This window comes from Pseudonaja textilis, chromosome 2 (assembly GCF_049901715.1).
Source record: "Pseudonaja textilis isolate UNSWEBS1 chromosome 2, rPseTex1.2, whole genome shotgun sequence".
NCBI lineage: Eukaryota > Metazoa > Chordata > Lepidosauria > Squamata > Elapidae > Pseudonaja > Pseudonaja textilis.
In genome coordinates, this window is record NC_141991.1 from 55,188,734 (window position 1) to 55,208,516 (window position 19,783).

The 19,783-nt window shown below is 35.9% G+C and overlaps 2 protein-coding genes across 4 annotated transcripts in view; both read right to left on the bottom strand.

Annotated features, from left to right (window-relative positions):
* SYN2 (synapsin II) overlaps positions 1–19,783 on the bottom strand; it is a 131,366-nt gene that overhangs the window by 43,704 nt on the left and 67,879 nt on the right. The window lies entirely within an intron of this gene.
* Positions 17,442–19,783, bottom strand: part of CNBP (CCHC-type zinc finger nucleic acid binding protein) — a 549,700-nt gene continuing 547,358 nt past the window's right edge. Inside the window, exons 2-5 of one of the 2 annotated variants that reach the window (XM_087923956.1) lie at positions 19,469–19,589; positions 19,240–19,332; positions 18,918–19,116; positions 17,442–18,568 (exon numbers count right to left, since the gene is read on the bottom strand). In XM_087923956.1, the coding sequence (XP_087780082.1) occupies positions 18,451–18,568; positions 18,918–19,116; positions 19,240–19,332; positions 19,469–19,571 (513 nt within the window). In that variant the 5' untranslated portion in view covers positions 19,572–19,589 and the 3' untranslated portion in view covers positions 17,442–18,450. Of the gene's footprint in view, positions 18,569–18,917; positions 19,120–19,239; positions 19,333–19,468; positions 19,590–19,783 lie in introns of both variants that reach the window. The other variant, XM_087923955.1, reaches the window with a different exon arrangement.

The window sequence follows — 19,783 nt, forward strand, 5'->3', positions numbered from 1 at the left end:
ACAGCAACTACTCATTGTTACAGTGGACACTCCCTTTAGGATATGTAAATATTGACTTATTATTGAAGTTTGTTTGCCACTATAATTATTTTTCTATTTATTTTTCTATTTATGATATACTTAGATGATCACAGGAACATTTAATATTCACTCTGGTCATATCCAACTGCACCATCTTTACATTAAAACATGGGTGTCAAACTGGATCATGTCACATGATGTATCGCAACGTGTGTTTTTTGCCTTTGCAGAGTTGGGGTAGGCATGGCCCGCGAACCGCCAGTTTGACTGCCTTGAAAGATGACCCAGTGGTCAGTGTTGTTTACTTTTATATTTTATATAAAATACAAGCAACTTAATTATGCAACTCAGAACTTATAAAAGGGAAACTATCAATACTGTGGTCACTGGAGAAACAGACATTTGGAAGCTGTAAAAAAGATGGGGAGATGTTTATAATTTTATTTGTAATCAATACTTATATGGATGCTCAATTCAACATTGATTCTGGGTGGCATATATCTATACTAAACAAATAGTAAACAGTGAAAATCTGAAAGAAAATAATATACCAAATGAACAAGAACTTTTAGTAAAAGAAGCCAAATATGATTTATTAGGCATAATCAAGACTCAATAAAGTAACAGTTCAAGGGGACATAATGTACCTTTTTTTTCAAAAGAGAATCAGCAGAAATGGAGGAAATGCACTGAATATTAAAATACCCCTCTGCTTGGAAATCCAAATTAATTAGCCTGATGATACATTACAATGCATTTGGTTAAAATTAGTGAAGGAATGCCAATATAGGCTTAAAGCATTTAAAGTTGAAGACAAAAAGACTGTGGGAAGATGAATGTAGCACCATTTTTTAATTCCTCAGGTCAAATAGGCCATTGCTTAGGATCATATAGCAGATGAAGGAGGGCAACCATGTGGTCCTAGGAAAAGGTGCTGCTGCTTTGAGGAGTCGCAGACAGCCATTAGAATCTTTTTGCTCTTTCTTCTAGGCAAAATGTGCTAGATTCAGCGATACTGAAACATAATAACAGGTTGAACCTGCGTTCCCTCCAAATAACACTTCTGATTGCTAATGTCTGGTTTAGAAGACAGAACACGTTCCTCTTTTTAAGAAACAGAAAGAAATGCCTGGGGGAAGAGGGAGGGAAGAGAGGAGATCCATGGAATTATAAATCAGTCAGTCTGAAAGAGGACCTCTGAAAACTCTTGTACGAATCATAAAGATACTGACCCGTATGCGTCTTGAAAAGAAGCAATCTTGGATTTGTCTTAAACAAGTCTTACCGGATTAGTCTTATCTCTTGTTCTGATCAGGTAACTTCCGCAGTAAACTGTGCAAATGCCACAGACATAGTTTCTTGATTTCAGCAGAACATTTAACAAAGTATCCTCTGACACCATAATTAATGACATGGTTATACTGGCATGAAGTAATATTCATAGCTGGAGTGAAAACTGTACTCGGTGCTTCCCAATGTTTCTTCATCATACTGTAGTGAGTCAAGTCAAGTTCAGTTCTTGACCTTCTATCTCAACAGTACTGATGAGTTTAAATAAATGGATTGCAGGAAATTAGATGAAATTCAATAAAGACAAACGCCAGTTTCTTTGCTGAAGAATATATATACATACAGAGGTATTTCTGTAGGTGTGAAAAGAACTTAGAATAGTTGTTAATTGCAAGATGAATTTTTATGCTGCATACTATGAAGGACTAGACCGAAAGACAAGCATGATCCAGGAACCAGAAACGATGTCTCTCCACCAATCCAAAGGTCAAAATATAGAATTATGGATATATAAGATGTAGGAACATAGTTTGTGGCAGAAAATTCCTAACATGAAAAGTAGATTGAAAATGAAATTAGTATCAAAAGAGAAGTAACCTCTTTTTCACTTGTTCTGTTCAAACGGTCTATGTAGAGTCTAGCCACTGCATTTACTGTATTCGTTGGAGATACTTTAACTTGGATACCTACACTGAGCAGGGGACTGGATTAAATGCAGCTAGCCCTCAATTTACAACCACAATTGCAACTTGAATTTTGGTTGTAAGTTGCTGCAGGCGAAACTGACTGGATTCTATTCTATTATTGTTTTTATAATTGTTAAACTATAATTGTTGTTAAGCCTGCTGCCACCATCGCTAAGTGAATCATATGGCTGTAAATTTGAATCTAACTTATCCAAAGGGTGCTTTTTGCCAAATGTGATCATGTGACTCCAGGATGTTGCAGTCAGTCATAAAATCAAGCCAGTTGCCACATGTCTAAAATCATGTGATGGTAGAGGTGGTGCATCAGTCATAACTTGAGGATGGTTCATGAGTAAAAGTCTATCAAAACTTTGAATGGTCGTTGAGTGACTGGCCACAGCTCAAGGACTACCTGGGAGTCCTTTCCAAGTTCACAATTCTTTAAATCTATCTTATCTTATTATTTGTGTAAATCTTTGAAACACAACAGTATTGTGAATTCAAAAGCAACACAGCAAGACACTCTTGTTGACAAGAAATAAGTTCTACTGGGAGATCACTCACATTCACTTACAGAAATTTAACAAAATTAAAAGAGGCAATTTAGTTATTTCCTTATTTTCGTTCATCTAGTTTTATTTAGGTCCATTCATTTCTAAAACACATGCATTAATTTCCTCTGTATCCATGTGATAAATAGGATCCATTCTGGAGTTAATTACCATGAAAATAGATTCAGTCAGGCTTACCAATAAATGGTAGCAGCATTTACTGAACTCCCTTAAATAGTAGGAATAAAAACATCTGATTGCTTCTCAGAAAAAGGCTATACGATATAGGCATTAGGCTAGAAAATAAGAGTCGTTAAGCTTCCAATCTCGCTCATCAGCCATGGTACTGAAAATGTTTGGTACAGGAGGTTATGCTTTAAAACAAAACGCAAATGTAGAGTCTGCAGTTCGGTCTACTGGGTAAGGCACCAGGCTAGGAAAGCAAAAGACTATGAATTCAAGTCCTGACTTAGCCATGAAAGCCAGTTGGGTGACCTTGGGCCAGTCACTCTCAGTTCAACCCATCTCACAGGTGGTTGTTGTGGGGAAAATAGGAGTAGGAAGGTGTGATGGGTATGTTCACCACCTTGAGTTTTTTTGTAATAATAATAGAAGGCAGGAAATAAATATATAAATGCATACATAAATTCTTTTTTCCCCATACCAAAAATTCAGTGAAATAGAATGAGCTAAGAGAAAGTGACAGACTCAAAGTCACTCAGTGAATTCCATGGCTAAACGCAGACCACAAGCTGAATTTTCTCACTCCTAATCTGACACCTTATTAGTGGGGGAGTTGACCTTCAGATAGGATGCCAACTTCATGTTGGATCTTTGGGAACAATATTTACGAAATAAAGAAACAATTTCTTTCCTTGGTATCCATTTAGTGAAGTAGTAGCAAACTTTAGGAATGTACTGTATATCTCTACTGAAAAATTGTATTTGAAAATTTGGACATACACATTTGTGATAACCCATTAAGACGTTGAGATTCTGCTCATGTACTACTATCTACTACCCAACTCTTCCTGGTGTTTCTGAAGTGACCTTTAAGCTGATTGCGTTTACAGTGTCTAATTATAAATTTAATGTATTAGGAGGACATCTAATGTTGGTGACTTATCAACAGGAGCAGTTGGAGATTTAACCATTTCCAGAATGTTTTGGAAGTGTACTCTCAGTCTAATTTTTGGTTATCAAGATAAATTTTTGTTTAGGAGTTGACAGAAAGCTCTCACCGATAAATCATTCCCGTGACAAACTGAAAATAGAAGGCTCCATTAAGAATTTCAGCTCACTGAAGACTGAACTGAACGTTCTAAGGATTTTTCTGCTACTACACTGGGAGCCCCGTTTATTTGTGGAATGGAATATTCTGTTCATACATGGGAGTTAGGAACCACCTATGCTTTGACATTTTGCTAAAGTTACCTAGAAGTTGCAGATTAGTGCTATCACTGGCTTCAGGCTAATGCAAGTCTTACATCAAGATGCCAGCACAAGCTAGACAGTGGGTAACATGATTATACAAAATATATGAATTGTCTGATTTATAAATTATCAAGAGCTTCAACAGATTCCAATAGTACTTTACTTTTTGGAATGGGACATAGTCGTGCATACTTTAAATGCAGGAGTTTTGAGGTTAAATTCCTAGCAATTATAATTTTTTAGAAAGTTATTGGCAACCTGCAATAGAAAATACAACAATTTGGTAGCAACTTTGTTATGAATCTGGAACAGAAAAGCAACCAAAGCTCTTGATATGTTTACTCCCATCTGACCATTACTTGATAACTAGGTTCCTCCAGGTAGTTAAGTAACAGAAGAGATCCTTGGAGTATCGTGGAGTAAGATGAAGAGTGAATCTCATAGAATAGTAAGTTCATATTCAAGAATTGGAATATTTAATACAAGCCATTGTGGGCTACCAAAATTAGTTTACTTTATTGTCATCGCACCTGATACAATGAAATCAAACACCATCTTCAGTGCACATCATGACCATGAAAATAAACACAAACACACATCCTTCACACTCCACACATTGAACCGAAAACCCGCAACACCGCACCAACACTGCACTATACAGTAGAATTCAAAAGAGCTACTGCCCTGGGATAGAAGCTGTTTTTCAGCCTAATTTGTGCTTGTTTTTAATATTCTGAAAATCCATTTCTGGCTACTGTTAAAGTAAATAATACTGATTTGAATTACAAATAATTTTCTGTAAATGGCACTTCAGAAAGCCAACAGTTATTTCCTATACCTTTCTTTTCATGTTCCTGTTCCAGTGGTTCCAGGACACCATCATCCTCATCTCTGTAGCCATAGTATTCTGCATCAATAGCTTTCATGAGTTCAGCTCGAGTTTTCCGTGGAGGAGGAAGGGCTAATAGAATAAATTAAATCATTTTCAAAAAATAAAATAGAAGCATAAAGGATCAGATTTTAGGTCACAGGTTCAATTAAACTTTTACTAGTGCTCATAATGAACCTAATCAAGCTAAAGGACTTCTTGAACAGAGTACATCCTATGAGAATTTATTTTTACTTCAGTCTCTTCTCAAGATATAATCAAACTCTCTTCTTTTTGGATGACTTGAAAACTGCAGCTGCTTTGTTTGCTACTGTTACTTAGATTTCAAATGTTCTACCATTTTATTATAACCTGAACATATCTAAAAAAAAAATTAAGATGTTGCACCATCCATGCTGTTTCATAGAAATATTCTAATTTTTAAATGCACAGTGAAGTTAATATTCAATTGCCCCATATTTGTTAAATTGAAGAACTGAAAAACTGAACTGAAGAAGCTACTGGATGAGAAATGAAATGTTTTCAAGGAAAAAAACCCAAGAAATTCCAGTTGCCTTTTGAAAAGTACTTTTGGGACAACCAAGACCTGAATGATTGAGGATCTCCACACATAACCATATGACAAATATGGTTATGAAATGTACCAATTAATTATTTAATATGTAATTTATATATAGAAGAAATAATAAGAATCAAAGATAACATTACAGGCATTCCTTAGGTTAAGAATATATTCCATTCCCAACTCTGTTTTTAACTCAGATTTGTACCTGTTGGAATTTGTACCTATGAACAGACAATATATTACTAAAAATGATGAATAGCATTCTCATTTTTTGAGTTGTTGAACAGCTGAAGTCGTGTAATATTTGTATGAACCACTAAAACTGTCCATTTCTAATATCCACAGACTCTGTGATATGCGTCAGTTACATCCTTTTCTAGATAGGGGAGACTCAAGTCATTCATGGGGCTACCCTTGAAAAGTACCCAGAATCTCCATCTGGTGCAGAATGCAGCTGCACAAGCTATACTGGATGCCCAGAGAAGGGCACATGTCACACTTCTGTTCCACAAACGGCATTGGGTGCCAGTTTGCTTCTGGGTCCAATTTAACATGTTGGTTTTTAACCTATCAAGCCCTACATGGCTCAAGGCCAGGCTATTTAAGGGACAGGCTTCATCTCAACATATCAGCCCACCCCAGCAAGTAAGACAGGGAAGGTTATGTTGCAGATCCCATCAGTTAACACACTCCAACTGGTGGGGTCTAGGAAAAGAACCTTCTCTGCCATTGCTCCTGTCCTGTGGAATAATATTCTCTCCCCTTGGAGATGAGACAGGGCTCCTCTTTCCTGGACTTCCAAAAAAGAGTTAAAACATACCTCTGTGGCCTAATATGGGAATCCCAAAGGAACATACAGCCACAGGGCTGTTTGGTACCCTGAGAATCCTCCCTTCATCTTTTAAATTAATTTTTAAATTAACTTTTAACAGGACTTAATTATTCTTGCCTCCTTCTAAAAATTTTAATTTTGAAATTTTAATTCTAGCTTAATATTTTTATATTTTGACATTTTATTGTATAGTTTCTCTTTGAGGGAGATAGGCAGTTCAGAAATGCAAAAACAAAACAAAACAAAAACAAATAAAAACATTGTGCAGCTTCAATGGCTTATCAACTCCAGTAAGAACACTGCCTGACATTTTTAGCAACAGGCATGTTCAGAAGTATGGGCTGTCTTGTAAGTCTGACTTTTTTAACACAGGGACTGCCTGCACCCAACTCCAAAACAACTCTGGTTTCACAAGATCAAAAAACAGAACAAAGATATCATTTTATCTTTAAATAACTTTAACACACACCCACATACACACATTTACATGCAATTGATTACAGTAATAGTCCAATCAACGTGCAAATACTTACGCTCTTTTTCAAAAAGCTCTCGAACACCGGGTAGGTCTTTAGCTGCTCCAAAGTATTTATAACCTCTGTTTCCTGGAACTTCTTTTCCTTCATGGTCAAGCATTTTAGGGCCAATTCTCTATAAAATGTTTTTTAAGGGAGATGAGCCCTAAGTTTAAAAGTATTTTTTTTCTTTTTATCTCTGTAAACAAAACTTCACATGACTTCAGATATTTTTAACCAACTGGTGTGACCAGGATTTGCCCAAATTGTACAGGAAGTATTCAAAGAGATTATTTCAATAGAGAGTCTAAAATATTTGAACTAGCAATTTATGTATACGAATGTTTTCCTTTATCAAATATTTTATTAACAACTTAGGAATAATACACTTATACTTCTGCATTTTCTTACAAATATTACTGCATACTCACTCCATAATCAGGTCCTCCTAGCTCCTTTATACGGACCTCCCAATGGCCCTTCTCTCTTAGGAGTTTGTTGATTTCATCATTCAAATCACGAATTCTAAATTCACCTAAACCAGCTATTTTTAAAAAAGAAAATACAGTTTATCATGTGATCTTTTTAAATTGAAACAATACTTTTTCTATCCTGAAAATTCATGGGAATTATAAAAGATCTCTCATATTGCTTTTCTCCTTTCAATAACTTCTTTTTGCTTCTGGATAACTTTAATGGCCTTCAAATTATTTAAAAAATAGTATGTTTTAAATAAAAAAGGCAAATCCTCTCATACGATTACAACTTAAATATTTATATAGGTGTGCAGAACACAAAAACTGTAACAGGCCAAGGAGGGTAGAGAGAGAAAAGGATAAAAGAGCGCATTTTACAGATGTTTTTGAATACTGGCATCAATTTTCCTCATAAATTTGGTACCATATTCCTTAATTACCAACTAGGAAAAGGTGCAGATTTAAATAATATTGAAAACTAAATATTATTGAAAACTAAATTTTGCAGTTACAGAAGGATATTGAGATTACTCCCATCATTAAGAACTTACCATTTTGAATTTGAGCCACTTTCTTGGAAATTTCACCAATAATCTTTTGAAAAGAAACAATATACAATGGTTAGTTTTTTTCTTTGAAAAAGTAGCCTGTTTTACACTATGACATCTCGTGTTTAGAAATGTAAGATTTTTGGTTAACATCTGAACTTGGATGTTATTAAACTTTAATTTGTGAGCTGTAGCTTATTTCATCAGATGCACTATAGTAAGATATGATCGACATAGTTTTCCTTCTATACTAGTTAACATTTGCACCATAGTCTACTTTGTTAAAGTGTTGCTTGGTTGATGGATGGGAGACCAATTATTTTGGCGACCATGTGCAAAACTCCCAAATGGGATGATTGTAAATATTAAACATTCAAAATATTTCCCCAACTGATTTATACTGCCTAGTTTAAAGCACTCACTGTACAAAAAGTATATCTTTATATTTTAATTGTGTTGCTCCATTTGAATCTCTGAAAAAGAATTGGCTGAAAGAATAAACAATACCTTTAATATCACATTAATCTTCGTTTTAGCCATTTGTGCTTTTAGTGTTCTTGAACAGCTAGGTGACACTTGTAACTTAATACTTAAATACTTAATAAATACTTATATATGTCCAAGAATGCAACACAATTCATGTTAATAGAATCCAATTTATTTATGTAAAATAAAAACAGTTCTAGATCAAAGCCACTGTCTTTTAATAATTATTCTGATTTTCTTTGATAAACAAAATACCTGTATTTTACCTAATTGATCAAGCAATTGCTCATAAAAGCTTATGCCATTTGTCAGACTTTAATATTTTTGTTGTTACTATACCTGCCTAATATGTCCCTAATCTCACTGTACTTTGGCCGTAAGACTACTGTCTCCCATAAAGTTCTTTCATTCATAAAATCTGCTCATCTTCCCTGTGTATAAAATAACATGGTTTTCTTACATCACTTGTCTTTATATCATGTCTGAAGCATCTGTTCTGTAAAGTTTTGCAGTGGTTGAGCTGAGGGCCAAGGCAATTAGTACAGCTCATTAAATCAGGAACACTGCAAACACAGAGCTACATATAATATTATATAAGGCTTCAAATTCTGCAGCTGCAAAAAACAACTGCAGGATTTGGGTTTGGCTAGTCTAGAGAAAAGAAGGACTATGGGGACATGTTAGCAATATTCAGTATTTGAGAGGCTGCCACAACTTATTTTTCAAAGCACCAGAAGGCAAGGCAAGAAACAATGGATAGAAACTACTTAAGGAGAGAAGCAACCTGGAATTAAGGAGAAACTTTCTAACAGTGAGGACAATTAACTAGTGGAATAGCTTGCCTTCAGAAGTTATAGAAGCTTCATCACTGGAGGTTTTTTCTGAAGGGACTGCATAGTCATTTGTCTGAAATGGTATAGGGTCTCTTGCCTTAGCAGGGGGCTGGGCTAGAAGACTTCCAAAGATCCTTCCAGCTTATTTTGATTCTAATTGATTCTTGCTCTTCTCATTCTGACCTCTAACAAATTTGTGTACACAGAATAGATGACCTTGGACCTAATGATATTTAAATACTTACATCTTTTTCACCTTCCAATAATGCCCTGCAATATGGCAGTTTCGTACATCAAAGTAAGTGACATAACTTACTTTGGGGGGGGGGGAGAGAGAAAGAGAGAGAGAGAGAGAGAGGGAGAGAGAGAGAGAGAGAGAGAGAGAGAAAGCAAACTCACAAAAATAACGCACAACACATCATGTATATACATATTGATTTTTTATTAAAAAAGAGAAACTTTTACCCAAAATCAGACAAAGCAAGAAGGCAGATTGAGTTGCTCACAGAATCATTCAGAGATCTATCTACCATCGGCTACCTGAGTCTGTCACATAAAATTTGCTTGCCGTGAGTTTGCACGGAATAATAGAAGCTTCAGTCCTAAGGAAGGTTCAGTCCTAAGGAAGATCTAAAGACTAGGTAGAAAGCAAGAAATGCAATGATTTCCTGCTTTCTAGCTAATCTAAATCTCCCAGCACAGCAGAACAGCTAATGGTCGGGGGGGAAAAAAAGGAAAAATAGCAACTTAGTAGGCAAGCTTGCCAGGTAAGGAGTGAGTGGGCAGGAAGGGTTCTCACGGGCCATGTGGACGGCGTAGCCTTGTGTTCCCTCGCAGCCTGGATTAATTGCTTTGGGGGGGACATTTCTCTGCGGACCACCAACATTTTCCCGCACCCCACCAGTTGGCGACCACTGATCTAGGGAGTCCTGATTGTCATCCTAACTCAGACAAATGGGCTGTTAAGTGGGAAGTGGAAGGAGTCTCAAGGCAAAGAGGGCAAAGGTGCTACAAGTGGATGGAGGGGGTGCCTAGGAAGCTCAGCACAGGCAACAGGGAGTGCTACGGTGTGATGTAAGCTCAGGAAGGCTGGAGAAAGAGAGCACAGGAGACATGTGTGCATGTGAGGGTAGAGAGGCTGGGAAAAGTGAGAGCAGAGGAAGAGAGTGCAGGGCACGTGCAAGCTCAAGGAGGCTGGGGCAAGACAGCATGGGGTGTGCGTGAGCACAGGGAATCCAAAGAAAGAATGTGAGAGGTCCATGCAAGCTCAGGAAAGCTGGAGAAAGAGAATGAGAAAAGCGTGCATATGTGTCTGCAAGCAAGGAAGGCTGAAGAAAGAAGGCCCAGAGTAAGGGCGAGAAAAGGGGTGGGGGTGGGGGAAGGCATGGTGATGTAAGTGAAACGTGGGTGTAGGGGAAGACTTAACTGAGCTACTTGCAATCTTCTCTGCCAGCTACCCCATTGACTTTGCTTGTGGAAAACCGGCAGCGGAAGTCACAAACAGTGATCACAAAAGCATGGAAGGCTGCAACCAATCACAAGTGCAAGCTAATTGACAAATGCTTGAATTTTGCTTAAGTAAACACAGGGGTGCTACAACAGCCAGAACTTTGAGGACTAATTGTACTGTAAGTCTTTTCATTCAGTAGCAGCATAACTTTGAATGGTCACTGAACAAATAATCGTAACTCAAAGACTACCTATAGAAATATGCAATCAAACTTCATTTACAGATTTAAATTTGATACATAATCTCAAAAACAAACAAACCTGTCGTCTCCATTTCTCAGCTTTGGGCAATTCATTGCATTCTGATGCAAGGAAAGGTCTTCTCTCCTATTGAAACAAGCAAATGTATTACCAGTATCCTAGCATTAAGCTATATACGGTACTTTCCAACAACTTATTTTTGTTTACTTACATAGCTAATGTACATGCTTTCTTATACACACAATAGGTCGATACAAACATAATAGCTATACTAATTTACCAACCAATTGAAAAAAAACATTGTTGCATAAAAGTTAAAATTAAGGATCACATGGCTATCCAATGATATGGGTATGACATGGCATTCAACCCGTGATAGCATACTGTATCAATGGACAGCCATGTGATTCTCAATTTTAATTTTTATGTGCAGATCAAAATGTCAAATAGCTGGTTTTCCACTACGAAAATTATTGGTCTGAAATATTAGAGATCCTTTATTGATAACAAGTGAGAACATATGAATATCTCTAATTGTTTTGTAAAATTTGTCAGAATGTTGAGTGTTTCAGAGAAGCTTGATTTCTATAAAGCACAGGACTTTCAGTTATAGTACTGAAACAAAGACTGCTCTACAAGAGATTAGTATATATTAGAAACTTCCTGTGCATCATTCCCAATTTTTTTACTTGAGCATTTTGTTTTAAAAAACCAAATTGTTCATATCTTATACTATAGTCAGGGAGATTTATATTACTTATTTCAGATCTGTCCTATGGTTTATGTGGGGTCTTATTTATTTTCATTTCTATTCAGTTGCAATCAATTTAACTAGAAGTTTATACAATACAAAAGAAGTGTATTCTTTTGGTCATTGAACAAATAATTGTAACTCAAGGACTACCTATAGAAATATGCACTCACAGATAAAATAAAAACAATTAAAACACAAGCATCCTTGTATATCCTCCTCTTTGTTCTGAAGAACTTTTTGGAACCAATTTTACATAAATCCTAAATTTGCCTGTTTTGTGCTAAAATTTTACTTCGTGTTTAGCAAAAAGAATATGCCAGGAGAAGATCACCAGCATGAACAGAATGACTATTTGCAGAAGCAATCTTGCTTAGATATGAAAACTCCTGAATATTTTATTTTGTACCTTTTTAATTTATTACATTGAATTTCAATCAATAACTGCAATGATGCTTTCATTTAAATTGCACATGCAAAATACATATAACATCAACAAAGCAGGGAAGAGAAGATAAATGTGTATATTAGAACATTATATAGTAGTTAACTTTAGAACTCAGTTTGATGTTCAGGCATCACATTATTAATCCAGGCAATGCAAAAATATTCTCCATATGCATACTAATAAAGCAAGAAGTCCCTAAATAACCAGTTTCAAAACTAATATCAGCATAAGCCACATTATTTCACAAATAATTCTGATGGAAAAAGCAACACCATGAGACTTTTAAAGAGGTATGGCCAACTTGATAGTCTGACCAAGTTGGGAGGACTGCTTTGTGAAGGGTTCCTTCAAATGGTTTATATTGCCCAAACAGCTAGCATGTTAACCATACTGATCATTACAATTTAATCAATAACGTTTTGGTGTATATTGTGAATATGTTGAAGGGATATTTACACAGAAAAATATCTTGCTAGTCCCAGCTTTTGGGGGTGAAATTGAGAAAAAATAATCTCATATCAATCAGCCAAGATTAATATCTGCATTTACAGACTTAATTCCTAACGTTATTTAAGAGCTCATTTGTATGTTTTACTTCTCAGTGGAGAGTGGTCTCTGTATTTAAATGTATATTTGTTTTAATATTTTTAACTACGTTGTTACCTTAAGTTTTCCTTCTTCTAGCTGAGCTTGGCGAAACCTTGCCAAAGCAGTCCTAAAAGGAAGAAAGCTTAGTTCAACATCTGTTTTTTTTTTTAAATTATTTGCAAACATTAATTTAGAAGATTAGTACTGGGTAAATAAAAAGTCTGACTTATTTCTGTAAAGCAATTTGCATTCATTATCTGAAAAATTGTACAGACATTAGTTACTAAACATAGAAAAACGATTATGAATATAGTCTGCATCTTTTAAGGTAGAACATTGTTTTTAAGTTTTTTAAAATTGCTTCTGTTCCTTAAAAATATTTTAAATATAAAATTCTAAACAAACAAATCAGACAGTTATCAAATAAATGCTATTATATGAGGAAAGAAAAACAAAACTACAATGTGATTAAGCCTTATTAATATAGAAAAATGAAAGAATGCCACAATCTTTTGGACTAATCCTTTCAAACTTCTGTGCTAGATTATCCAACACAATTAAGCCTGAAGAAAAAGCTTTCAATTCAAAGTTTTTAAACTGTATTTTTTATGCTGTAAGAGTTTATTTTTCTCTTTGGAGATGGAAATTAAAAGCAACTCCCCACAAAGACATATTGGTCTACAAACCAGAATCATATTTTCTTAATCAAAGGAGATTGAAACCACAATGCACGTGAATGATATCCTGTTTTTCTCCACTAGTATTTGAAGGGAAGTGGGATTTTCATTAAGATATATAGTGATTATTTCTCTCAATCATTAAAATGCTTTTATATGTAGAACAAATATAGCAAATTGTTCAACTGTTAAAAAATAGGCTGACAATTTCTCACATTAAAAAAACAAAGTTCAAATTGTACTTACATGGCCTTTTCTGCATTTCGAGCCTTAAAGAAGAGAGAGAATTGTTATTTGTTTTAAAGGAATACTAATAACATGAAGTTTGGAGAATTTTACAAGAAGAAATAAAAAATCCTGCTAAATCAATCCAATATGAAAAATCCATAGCTTCCACGTGAAGAGTTCCATTATAATTTCACATGTCTCTTGAGAAATAGATTTGGTCATCACTGAGGATTAATTTGAGTTGTGAGTTGTGAGCCATTCATAGTGTCACATTTGATGTGAAACTAAGGAGTTTCACGGTTTGGTCTAGTGACTAAGGCACCAGCTAGAAAACAAGAAACCATGAGTTCAAATCCTGCATGAGCCATGAAAGCCAGCTGGGTGACCTTGGGCCAGTCAGCCCAACACACCATTTATTGTGGGGAAATAGGAAGAAGCTCTATGCAATATGTTCACCACCTTGAGTTATTTTTGAAAATAAGGGTAGAATATAATTAAATGAATAAAAATAACTAAATACTTAGACACTTCCTAATGGTCTAATGATTGATGCCATTCTAGCAGTCAATAACAACATGATCAGGTATCCAACAGAACGTAACAGTCCACAGAACAGGAAATCAACAACTAGGAATATAAAAAACTAACATGCAAAAGCAAGCATCTGACTGTGCTTATGATAGTCATGACAGAACTATTTTTTTTAAAAAAAATCTAGAAACAAGGGAGTTGATAGGAAATACATTGCAGGATTCAAAATGAGTTTTATTCCTGCAATTTCAAGAGTAATAGTCTGGTTCCAAAAGGAAAACAGCATAACAAGTGTGTGTGACCCACAGAAGTGATGTAAAATTGCTATGTAAAATCCAATTATACACAATTGTTTAAAAATAATTCGAGGGCTATTATTAAATATAGTGCTGGACACTAGTAATTTACTGTGCACTCATAACAAAACTAGTGTTTTTTAAAATATGTATTTATTTTGCTGGCAGGTCAAAATATTATATTGAACTGCACAAGATTTTTTACACTCAATCTTCAACTGCAAGTCTTGTATTTTCCTCCAGGCCCTATACAGACTCATTCTTATACACCTTGAATCATATCCAAATTTAATCCTATCCTACAGTGGTATAATTGTACAGGACAGCGAAGGGCGACAACTTCTCTTCGATTCTCTCCCATGCCTAACTTCCAGAGGAGCGTTCCTTCTTCACATGTGCCTGCCTAACCCCGGCCGTATAAAAACTGGCAGAAAATCCAAAGGGTCGTGAAGATCAAGCACACGAGAAGCTGCGCTGGATCCTGCGATCCGACACGAACTCCCACCCACTCACCATGGTTGCAGCCGCTGCAGAACACGATGTTGCCCCGAAACCTGACGCCCAACCGGAAGCGTATCTTGAAAAAGAACAAGATAACCCGGAAGAGATTGACCTGTAATCGACAGCGGCAAAGATCCTCTAGTCTTGTACTCCTTTATAACGACTTCCGGTCGTCTATTGCAGTTTGCGTAGACTGCCATGAATAGGCAAAATCGCTAATAGCGTACATAGACTTTTATGTAAGAGCCCTGATATGCTCAGAGATTTCGCCTCTCATTCTAACACTGATGGGGCGATGGATGTATTTTCCAAGCAGGAACGTATTTGTTTTCCGGCCAGTTCCTTTAAATGCCATCTCACGCTTAAGAGCGAAGCCTGACGGTGATTGCCAGGCGGAGCCAAAACCCAAAACTTGCGGAATTGGCGGGCTGAGGTCTGCAGAAGTATCCGCCCCCTGAAAAAGGGAGTTAGGAGAAAACTTTTAAGTAAAGGAAAAAGGAAAACCTTTGCTTGCTGAAAACCTGAGGCTGGGTTATCTGTTTCTGTTTCTCTTTTACCCTTTAAAAAATAAAGTTAAATGTATTTTATAAACTTTTTTATTTGTAACACTTTTATATTTGTGTAAATCAGATGCTTTCATGTAAAAAGCAGCATAAAAACGCAGTTACTGCTTTTAACTATTTCTTGAAGTTTTACAAACAAGTGCGAGTTTTTGGTTTCCAAGAATTCGTTACTAGTCATTCTGATTAAAAATCCAGCTTCCAATCATGGATCATTGAAATAGAAGTAATGCTGTAGTTATTGTATTAATAAAGTACTTTTAGACATAGATTCAGTGATAACTGGCTGTAAGCTTTTTAACTGACAGGATATGAAACTGAGGGTCCTGCTCTCATAGGTGCACTATTTTCCTTCAGGTTCATTTCTTCGCCCTTGTCATTGATCTAATTTTGGTGTTGCCCTCAACCTTTAGGTGTGCTGTATTTGTCCTACTCTGGGTGACACTATATAGTGGCGAGATGTTAGAAATCCTTCCAACTATCTATCTGCAAGTGTACAGCACTGTGATATATGGTATGTAATCTGAATTTAAGCACTATAAATCAAGATAAGTGTACTGTATCATGTCTTTGCTAGAAAAAGTATGTAACATTTTAGATTTAGCAACTGGTGGCATCTCTTAGCAATTCCTTTAGCTAAATTTCTCCCTGCACGTGAAGGTTTTCTCATTCTTTACAGTACTGGGCTGTTTCACATAACTGCTTGCTTCAGATACCATAAACTGAATAAAGGTCAGGGCGACTTGGTCATTCCAAAAGTGAATGCTTCAGCCATTCATTTCTAAGATTTAGTTGTTTTGAATCTTTCTGTTGCAATCCTCAAGTCATTTAAACTTCAGACCATTGACTTCCCTAACATTCTCCTGTAGAATAATGCTGATGCAATGCAGAATTTAACACTCAATAATTTCAAGCAGCCTTGGTCCTGCAGTCAAAGAAATCCAAAATTGTTACTTTGAGCATCGCCTCAAAGTTGGGATGGGTTTTGATGGAATAGTTTCATTTTTTCTAAACTTACAATGTCATTCATGACATTTTATTTGTCCTCAGAGAACGTTTCCAAGTCTGCCCCATCACCCAGATTGTTTGGCAAACATATATGACAATATGCTTTCCAGAGAGCAGTGGTTCCTACTTTGATATTTTCAAAGTTAATTTTTTTTCTATTTTTCTGGTCTCATTACCACTGATACAAGGCAATATTGAGGTTATGAATTTCCACAGTAGTGTTTCTTATTGGGGTAACTTTTGTTGGACATACCATTTTTAAGAATGTGATAGTATTGCACTTTCTTTATGTTTGTGACTCTGAATTGATTGAAGCCAAATTCTTTGGCAAGGACTTTATAGCCATCTTTATCATCCTCAACAACCATTTTTCTGAGGTTGAGATCTCTTTTTATCAGGTCATTATGCCCTTTCAAAACTGCATCCGGAGGAAAACAAATGATGGCAGCCATTTTATAGGAGAACATATGATCATCTGAATGAACTTCAATCTTAGAACTGTTTATCTTAAGCCTCTGCAGACTCTTTTCCCAACAAAGGCAGTATTAACTCAAGGTGCTCAGTGTTTGTCAAATATCAGAATTTTTATGTCTATTAACATGTCACAGATTAAGTTCTGATATTAAGTCATAGTACTGCTAGTCAGTTCTAAAAGATTGATTTCAGTCATCTTTGTGAAACAATAAATTATAAAATATATTTACATGGTGCACCTTATATTTTCAGTGTTATAGGTTTATTTTTTTGTGACTGTGATAGCTTCAGTTTGATTTTTAGTGAGTTAGGTACTGAAAAGCAGGGGAAGAATGTAAAGATACTTTCTATGTCCTCAACAGTGTTATCCTTTATATGATCTCAGTATTCCTTCCACCATTCCACCAGTGGTAAAACTGCAAGCTTTAATGCTCCCAATGCACTTTTTTGTCTGAACTGTGGCTCACTTTACCTACAGGAGGAGCAAATGAGCACTCCTATTTATATCACACTTGTCACCTAAGAGAAAAAAAATGCAAATACTGCTTCTGAAGTGATATATTTAACAAATTCTACAGTTTAAATGATACAGGAATTAACTTTGTTTATACATTAGTACAATAGTCAATTGTTCAGCATTTTCTACATTTATCTATGTAATATTATCATGTACCTGAAAAATAAACTCCAAACAAAAAAAAACTTCAGTCAAACTCCCCTTCCTCCTCCAGCTTTATTGATAGTTTAAAATTACATTTCTATATTCTAGGACTTCAATTGCTTTTACCATCTGACTTTAAAAACTGATTACAAGCAAATGAAACTCAACAATTGTCTAAGTGATATAGTATACAAAAATAACATCTTGATTTCTGTGAAAATGCAGTTCTTTTCAAGTCCTGAATAGCTCCAAATTGTGTATGCTCAAGCACTGATGTTCTGGGTTTGATTTAGTTTGAAATATTTAATGTTTCCCATTCCCTTGTTACCTCGCATTAGACATTCATTTATTGTATTACGGTTACTTCAATTTCTCCCTCACTCTTGTGGCCATTAACAGGCATGTGCATTGTTTGTTTATTCCACTTCGCTATATGCTTTTGGTAAGGCCCGATATAAATACTTGGTGTTAAAACTGTTACTGAGGTCAGACAATCCAAGGCCATTATTGTAATAGAATTAATTACTGTGGAAGTTCAGACACTTCCAGCTTATTTCCTCCTGCATGCGATCACTTCCATGGAACCCAGGGAGGCTTTGCTGGTCTGACTTAACTCTTTCCACTCATCCATCCCTATTCACCAGTGGCACGGAAAGGGGGTTCTTTAACAAAGCATTATACATAACACCTCTACCAAACTAAACATAAACATTTTTTTGTAGTTAAATGCAGAAAGTCGATTTTTCCACCCCTTTCCTCCTTTAACACGGCAAGTAAAGCTCACTGGCCTGGGAGTAGCCTCTATCTGCCAACCTTTGGCCAGTGAAGAGGATTCAGAGAAAAATAATACAACCATCAATCAGAAAAAGGAGGGGCGACAAAGGAAAACAGTTAAGCTGTAGCCTCAATTGTGCATTCCCGTGCAAGGTGTCCTGACTCCCCACAACGATAGCAGTTGACTTCACTAGTCTTGCTGCAGTTGATGGCTACATGGCCAGTTTCACCACACCTGAAATAAGACAAAACCAACATTAGCCTCATGAAAAATATATGTACATAAACCTGCTGCAGCATTTGTGACAAAGTGGATTTAAACATATTGCTAGTCAAGAGAAAAATAATGTCCCATAATCTGCAGTATTAATACATACTGAACATTAAAGCACAACATAGCAATTTTAGTATTCATAAAATTCTGGATAGAGGTTACAATAAAGTATTCAAATTAAATTCATGGGATGCTTGCTGGAACAGGCAACTGAAAAAAGCTCTTGCATATTAGTGTGTTAATCAGTCCTTTCAATCTGAAATATTAGTGTAGGATTAATGCCCACCTTAGTATTAAGACCAATTTTTACCTATAGCATTTGACTTTGGTGCAGTCCTTCTGGATGTGTCCAAATTCCCCACAAGAATAACACTTTTGCTCATCTGCATGATCACAGTCACGAGCCAAGTGGCCAGGCTTGCCACAGTTGTAGCAGCACTGCTCTCTCTCTCTCTTGGGTTCCTTGCAGTCCTTCGCAATATGGCCACCTCTACCGCAGTTATAGCAGGCTTCCACAATAAGAAAAAGAATATAAACAAGACTATAAAACCTTGATAGCGTTGTGGGACATGTACTTAACGAAGTTTTAACTGTTACAAAGTATTTATTCTTCATTGTTTATTAATACTTACCATCCTCCTGAAGATCACAGTCCTTGGCAAGATGGCCAGACTCACCACAGCGGTAACAGATGTCTGGGAGTGATGATGACATAAATTGGAAGCCTATGGTTGAGAAAGACAATATTAGTTCAATTAATTTAAATCCATAAGGCTACAAGTCTATTTTATTGCTATTCAATCTTGCATATAGCAAAAAGAAAGAGAACAATCACAGTTAGATGTATGGATTCAAACTCACCTCTGCCACGGCTTCTCATTCCACGGCCACGACCAATTCCGGTGGGGCATTCTCGAGCCCAATGGCCAGTACGCCCACACTTGAAGCACTCGTTACTGCTCATTGCTCCAATTAGGTTCTCTAAGCAAGAGAAAAACATTAATAAGAACAATTTGTGTAAAAATGCCTATTTCTGCCACATAGATTATGAGAATAACACTTCACATTTATGACAATATGTATAATGTCAAACAATGCTTAAAGTTAAAATCTGTAGATCAAAAATAAGGGATTGCAACAAGTGCAATTATTCAATTATCATTTAAAACTATTTTA